This window comes from Dipteris shenzhenensis, chromosome 8 (genome assembly GCF_047967505.1).
Source record: "Dipteris shenzhenensis isolate YYH24624 ecotype China chromosome 8, Dip_SZ_1.0, whole genome shotgun sequence".
NCBI lineage: Eukaryota > Viridiplantae > Streptophyta > Polypodiopsida > Gleicheniales > Dipteridaceae > Dipteris > Dipteris shenzhenensis.
In genome coordinates this window covers 45855899-45863051 of record NC_141603.1, presented here as the reverse complement: position 1 = coordinate 45863051, position 7153 = coordinate 45855899, and the positions used below count along the sequence as shown (strand labels likewise).

Genomic DNA, 7153 nt, shown 5'->3' with positions numbered 1-7153 from the left:
ATGTTTTTGAATAGACTGCTACTTTCTATACTTGTCAAGATGCATGCTTCACATATAACATAGCACTTGTGATACTTTAATGGTCTCCTTTTAAATTGTTATTCCATAAATTTTTGATCTCATGTTCAACTTTGAAATGTGTACTACAACTTGAAGACAAAGTTTGCCAAATTCCGATGAGCAATGCATAAGTTATGGGTCATGCAAGATACCTATATACAAAAAATTCCTTAAACCTCACCAAAAATGGCTACACCCAAGCAAACAATGACCCTTGTTTTTCCCTCCACCATGGTCGCTGGTACATGTTGCAAGGATCTAAGCAAGGAGCTAGGATCATGAGAAGTAGGCTACATTGCCCATTTTGATTAGTTAAGCATGGATAGCTGATCTGTATCATTTTCTCATGTTTTCTAATACAAGGTTCTTTCATTTGTATATTAATCATCATCTTTATTCTTCTAATAGGGAGTATTTCCTCTATGGTTTCAAAAAGGAATGGGTTTCCTAAGTTTGCATCTTTTTGAACCCTAATATTAGCTCAAAGAAATTTAAATCTCAGGTGAACTTGTAATGAAAAATGTATGATTGGATGATGATAAAAGATGCATTATTTCAAATGTACATGGAATCCTTGTAGTATTACTTATGTGATATCTCTTTTTTGAATAATAAAATATTGATATGCCTTACGTGATATGGAGGAATTCTCTCTTTTCAACCATAAAACCTTGCAAAAAAGCAACTTGCTTTTAAATGGATGCAAATTTTATGAGAACACATTCCTAAAGCCTTGGATAATTTTACTCAGAGCCCATGAAAATTACAAATATTGCTCATAAAGTGGTCTGCATGTAACACATGTCCCCAGCATGCCATGAAGTCTAAGATTATATAATTTAAAATTTAAGATCACCATCATAATATTAATAATGTAGCAGACTCAATACAATATCTCTTCATTGAACTTAGCTTATTCGTTGTTGTTGTGATTATAGTTCAAGTTGTACTCAAATTACATAGTGTATGTGTAGGAGGCGAGTGTAGATGTTGGCGAAAAACTTGTTTTATTATATCCAAAATATGAATATAACCCGCAACTAATTGAAAATTTCAAAATATCCAAAATGGTACAATAGCATTCATTTTTCATGAATACAATGTTGAAAATTAAGTCAAAAATATATTTAAATATTTGTTAACATTAATGCAAAAATGCTATTGAATGAAATTCTACAACTTGTTTGTTGTCCTTACTATTAGAGGTACTCCATAAATTGAAGAAATTATAAATCCAAAAACTCAAATCTGACGTAACATGGGGACAATTGTGGATTACTTTGAAGTTGCTTTGTGAATAATGGAGATTTCTAAAAATCAATTATATACAACTTTGCACCTTCATGATAATCTTATGATTTATATGTAGGAATGTTTAAGAAAACATAATAACTTATTAGGAAGCACATAAATTCAATTTTGATAAAATTTTGCCTCCTCAAAAAATTTCAATTCTTAGGCTAAATACTCACCAAAATTGACTTTCTTGATCACACTAAGTACTACGTTGAAGCCATTCGTAAGAGTTAATAGATTCATGTAGGGGCTTTCCCACATGAGTTTAGAACCTATCTGAACAATGTTATATGTTTTGAAGAATAAATAGTTCAAAGCATCTTCACCATAATTTAGGAGGAAGATATGCCTTAGTCAACCCCTTTTTCAGGAGATGCATACTTTGAGATAACTAAAATGGCTTTTAGATCAACATGGTGAAATTTAGACATCTTATATGGTGTAAGTCTCACATGTGGGTTAAGCATCTTTGTTTACGCTTTTGAGTATATTGAAATTGCATTATAAAATTGCATAATAAATCTTTATAATTTCTTTTAGTTCTTTTTCATATGGGTAAGGAAAAGATATGCTTATGAAAGCTCAAGGAAGGTGCACCATGAATTGAGTAGATGGGGCTTGGGAACAATAATTGCTAGAGAACATGGGGAAGTTTGGTATCCTTGGGCATTAAGTTATAAGGAGATTTCTTGGGGAAGAGGCAAGAGTGCATTAATAAGAAGGGAACCTTAGGATGTTTGGAAATTTTGATTGAAAATTTCTAGGAAAGTGCTCTAGGATGCTTGGAAAATTTGATTCAGAATTTGTGCTTGTAGTGGCTTGTGGCGATCGAAATTTCCTTGGGGCAATGTCCTTACAGGGCACGTGAAAGTGTAGAAATGACCATTGTAGGCCCTTAGATAGTTTTAGATTTTAGAAGAAATGCGCAGTGAAGGAAGTGGATGGAAAAGCTTACAAATTTTAAACTGTGGAGATTTGCTTCCCAAGAATTAAGTAGAGTGCCACATGGTTGGCTAGAATTAAAAAGGGAGGCTCAAGGAAGTTTTGGAGGCCCGTTTATATTCAAAACTATTGTAAAAGTGTAGGCTCCAGACGTCAAACAACACGGGCAGGAAAATCGTTACGTACCTTTCTTTACGGTGCATGCAGGCAGCAGCATCGTGTTCGAAGTTCGAACTCCAATGATCCCATCAAACACCCAAATGCGCACGGCAGGAAGACTACAGAGCTGAGAGAGCGCGTCCATTCTGCACTTTTCGGATTCTCACCTGCTGCTCCTGCAAAAATGGCCATGGAGATAATAGCTGCCTCTTAGCTGATAGCCTGATAGCAAATTGGAGAAAGGCGCCGCTTCCCCACCACCAAGAACTAGAAGCGAGAGGCTGAGGATTTTCTGCACATATAATCTGCAAAGGCGACGAGCAGAGAATGGGAGGTGTGCGAATTGACAAAGTTGGGGAGGAAAAAGAAGCTCATGGGCGGCCACTGTGCCTTTCCTTGAGCCCAGCTGCAGCTTCCACTATTCGGGATATTCCGTTTCTCTAATAGCCTTCCATTCTCTTTCGGTGCGTACACTTTACAAACTCTTTTCCCGGCCTCTGCTTTACTGCTGGTTACTCGCTATAAATACAACCTCTGCTCGTCACCCCGTCTCCTTCTGGCTTGCACCAACTCTCAAAAGCTTCGTCAACTTTTGTACACATGCCCTCTATGATCACTCTGTGCGCAAGCTCCCTATGATCCTCACCAAACCTTCCTTCCTCCAATCGTCCTCAACGTTGCAGCTTCGACTTCTAACCGTCTCCTGCACCTCGCCTTCTGTTGAGCCTCCTCTCTCCTCCTCCTCGACCTTGCCCTCGGTCGCAGTCTTCAGTATTGCGGCGCTCTCGCTGCAGCTTTCCTTCGCGTTCTTCCACATATACGGGAAGGCTGCGCTTTTACCAACCCCCTTGTAACGTCTTGCCTTGCCCATTCCCCAATCCTGCAATCGGCCTCCTCTCCGAGTAAGTCATAATGGACAGCCATACTTTGGAGTACTCTAGAGTCCTAAGTACAGACATTCGAAGTGAGCTGCAGGATGGAGGCCTTACTTTCGTCTCGGATTCCCGTCAAGCATCCGCCAGAATTCTGTTTAAACAACTCCATTCGTCACTTTTACCAAATTCAAAAACATACAGATCTGCACGATCCTCCAAAAAGTATTTCGTCGCATGTGTAGCTTTTGGGCATCCAAAAGGCACATGTAGAAGCCTCACGCATCTCAGAACTATGGTTCGTCCACTGACAATAGAATGGGGCTGCAACTGGACGAGTAGGCTTCCAGGGATTTGCCCTCCTTACAACACGCCACGGCCCCTCACAGCACACGGAATCGGAAACAGCTACGCTAGTCGCGAAGTTTTGGTACAACCCGAAACAGACAACCGCGCATTGCATACAGGGCATCGCAATCATCCGGCTATCGAGGAACTCATTGAGAAGGTGAGTTAACAATACCGTAAACCTCCTCGCCTTCACTCGTTTCCGAGCTTTCAATGATCTGCCCGCAAAGCGTTCAACCTCTTCTTTTGCTCCTGGATGTCACGTTAACTTCAAAAGTCCTTTGAGTATCAGGCTATCTTTAACTGTCGTTTTTTCGCACTCCTGGCGGTCATGGGTTCTTTAGTTGGATCACTCCTCTGCTTTTTCCAGGTACAGGGCTGTAAGGCTTACGGATTGGCTTTCTTGAACAAAATTACAATTTCTTAAATAAGTGACAAGAAAAAAATATTCCCTGAGTGTTGCAGATCATTACTCGTCCGGTTTCTAAGAGCAAGCACTGTGTTACTGTTTATTCACAGGGCTGTGTTTTTGTGAGGGAATCCTTTTTCCTCTACTTCCATGCAGCATTTCATGGAACTGACTCGGGACAGCTTGTCCTCTTGCTCGTCCAAGCGCTTGGTGAGTATACGTTGGAACAGTTACTGTGCCCTTCCTAAGGAACGTCCTCACAGCTACAATGATGCAGGTCTTCACGCTTTTAAGTCTTCGAGTCTCGTTGTAACAATCTTCCTTGTTTTACATTGCTTCTTGATAAATCGTTCTTTCCTGTCAGTCTGCCCACCGAAGTTCGAATGGGTTACAAACATACAAAATAATGCCAGGCTCATCTTGGTTGCGTTCTCACATATCTCAAAGCCCAAATCACCAGTGCTTGGAGACTTAATTGGGGTGAAAATTCATTTTGCAGAAACACTGACTTGACTACATGGGCGCAGATGTATACCTCGTGGGAACTGTGATGCTTATATTTGGTATGGGTCTTTATGAGCTATTTGTGAACACCATTGACATCTCAAGAGATATGGCTTCATCAAGATTCCCCCACAAAAATATTTCTGGTTCGAATTTGTTCGGACTCTTCCGGCTCAGGGTATGCCAATACGCTTTTCTTCTTTATGATTCCACTCGAGTGCGGTAGAATGAGCTATGCAGTTTCTTTCTGGCTAAAGTTCTCTCGTTTTCTAAAGCAGGTTATTTTGCAGGAGCGTCCTTTGTGGTTGGAAATTCGGTCCCTTGATGAGCTAAAGACAAAGCTAGGACATGTGATCGTGATGATACTACTTGTGGGGATGTTTGAAAAGAGCAAAAAGGTTCCCATCAATTCGGGAATAGATTTGCTATGTTTTTCAGCATCCATTCTCATGTCATCTGGATGCCTTTTCTTACTTTCCAAGTTGCAAACATCAAAATGAAACGTAATGTATGTGTCAAAGCTCTAGGGAGTACTTGAATCTCCCAAATCAAAATTTTGTAGAGTGGAACAGTTCACGTATTGTATATAAGCTAGGAAAAAGATTACGGCCATGATTTATATTTGTCCAAAACACAAGTTTATGAATAAGAGCTAGACCATTTTTATCTCTTTTGTTGAACATTGAAAATTTATTTTCTCTCCTTGAAGCCTCGTGATGAGGGACACTACTATACACGGATCCTATTGCGACATTTACATACCGACCTTCAGCACCCGCTTAGCGTTAATCGTCGGTATGAAAAGCGGGTTTCGTAAATCATCACTATATAGCGACTTTTAAGTGTTGCTATATAGCGACACTGATATATAAATTTATAGCGACGCTTTTCAGAGAGGTTTTTTTTTTAAAAATAGGCCTTAAAAGTTAGTTTTTTCCAATGACAAATTTTTTTAAATTTTCATACATGTTTGAGCTCATAGAGAATTAAAAAATGAGAGCATGTACATCAAGCCTTTGAAGCTCATATATTCATGTCCAAGTTTGAGATGAGAAAAATCAAATAAGAGCATTTACAGCAACTGTTTCATCTTGAGCCAAGTCTAAGGCGCCAAACAAGTCTATCTCTAACTCTATACCGAGTTGATCTCCTATATCATCATCGTACTATAGCATCGTACGTTCACCTAAACGTATTTGATCATCTTCTTCAATAAAGCTTAAGTGTGGTGATTCTTGATGATTGACGTTGTCTTCTTCCTCAATATCGTGATCTCCATCCTCCTCCCGTGCGATGTCATTATGTGCATCTTCCTCTTGGCTCATATGGTGATCTACATCGTCTTCGCTAGATTCATCAATTGGATCCGGCATTGGTAGTTGCATCTCCATATCCACATCTCGATCTTTAAAAATTTACTTACTTTGTGGTGCAACTTGGATCACGTACCACCATCTTGGATCAGAACGATCCGGATGAAAAACCACCTATATTGAAGATGGGTGCCAAATGTCGTCAATTATATATATGAAATTATGCTCAAGCACATGTATCAATGGACTTTAAAAACGAAAGCTTTGACTAATTAAATCATTAGTATGCACCTGCTCACAGTGCTCGGGAAGAACAAAAGTATCACTTTCATCGGTCCAATGTTTGGCGGAGTCTATTGCAAAGAGACCAATACTATCTTTTCTCACTGTCGCATGGGGACCGTTGTAAGAGTTCTAAACCATTTTACTTCAAGAATGAAAATAGTAAATCGTCTGAAATCAATTTCATAGATGTCGCGTATGGTTCCACAATAATCCAACTGTGAGGAGAGAAGATTGGTATCTGAAGCACTTGCTCGGCTATCTTGTGTGAAGTTAGCCATGACTCCACAATCATACGTGACTCTCTTTGAATCGATGCGTTCCACGTGAAAATGTCGTCCATATGACCATAATGCACTGTACTTTTTGTACTGTAAAAGAGCATCATTAAAACAATGAAGATGCATCTATTTTATAGCATATATTGCCACAAATAATTACTTAATTACGTCAAGAGGTAAGAAACTTACATGCACCATACATCTAGATGATAACTCTCGCTCGTGCTCATTTATTGTCTCTCCATCACGTTCGGCTTTACGTAGAGCCAGTTGTAGCCAATCAAGTGACATGTGAGTAGGGAGAAGAGCCAGATCCCGTGGATATGGTTGTGATCACCTGTACATTACTCTGAATCTCGTCCTTGCATTTATTCTTTTTGCTTTGGACACTTCATATCTCTCAATCCACTTCTGCATCTCAGGGCTATTGAGGATACAAAACTTATTGAATTTCTCCATTTGCTCTTCGCTCATCTTTCTTTCAATCCCTTTTCCTTGGGGAACCTCGCCAACGATGCGATCATCATCCTTGTTGTGCCAAGCTTGTGGCATATCAGGATCCGTGGATGCAAGAAACTCTGTGATATATACTAATGACTCTTGCACAAGCTATCCCTCTGCCATGCTTGCTTCTCGTCTTGCTCTTTGTCTTACAAACCCCTTTAAAGTTTTCATAAACCACTCGAG

The 7153-nt window shown here is 39.6% G+C and overlaps 1 protein-coding gene across 1 annotated transcript; it reads left to right on the top strand.

Moving 5' to 3' along the window:
* Positions 1-3369: 3369 nt before the first annotated feature.
* On the top strand, positions 3370-5236 carry LOC147899577 (uncharacterized). The gene is made up of 5 exons (XM_087377754.1): positions 3370-3837; positions 3970-4047; positions 4197-4296; positions 4614-4768; positions 4881-5236. Exons 1-5 carry the CDS (start codon positions 3370-3372, stop codon positions 5088-5090), a joined length of 1011 nt encoding a protein of 336 aa, XP_087233880.1. The 3' UTR covers positions 5091-5236.
* The last annotated feature ends 1917 nt before the right edge of the window (positions 5237-7153 follow it).

Bases quoted from the DNA above. Each gene is read 5' to 3' on its own strand.
- LOC147899577 (XM_087377754.1), top strand. From the start codon at position 3,370: ATGGACAGCCATACTTTGGAGTACTCTAGAGTCCTAAGTACAGACATT. The intron at 4,048-4,196 runs GTACAGGGCTGT...GTTTATTCACAG, and splicing joins CACTCCTCTGCTTTTTCCAG to GGCTGTGTTTTTGTGAGGGA. The intron at 4,297-4,613 runs GTGAGTATACGT...ACATGGGCGCAG, and splicing joins CTTGCTCGTCCAAGCGCTTG to ATGTATACCTCGTGGGAACT.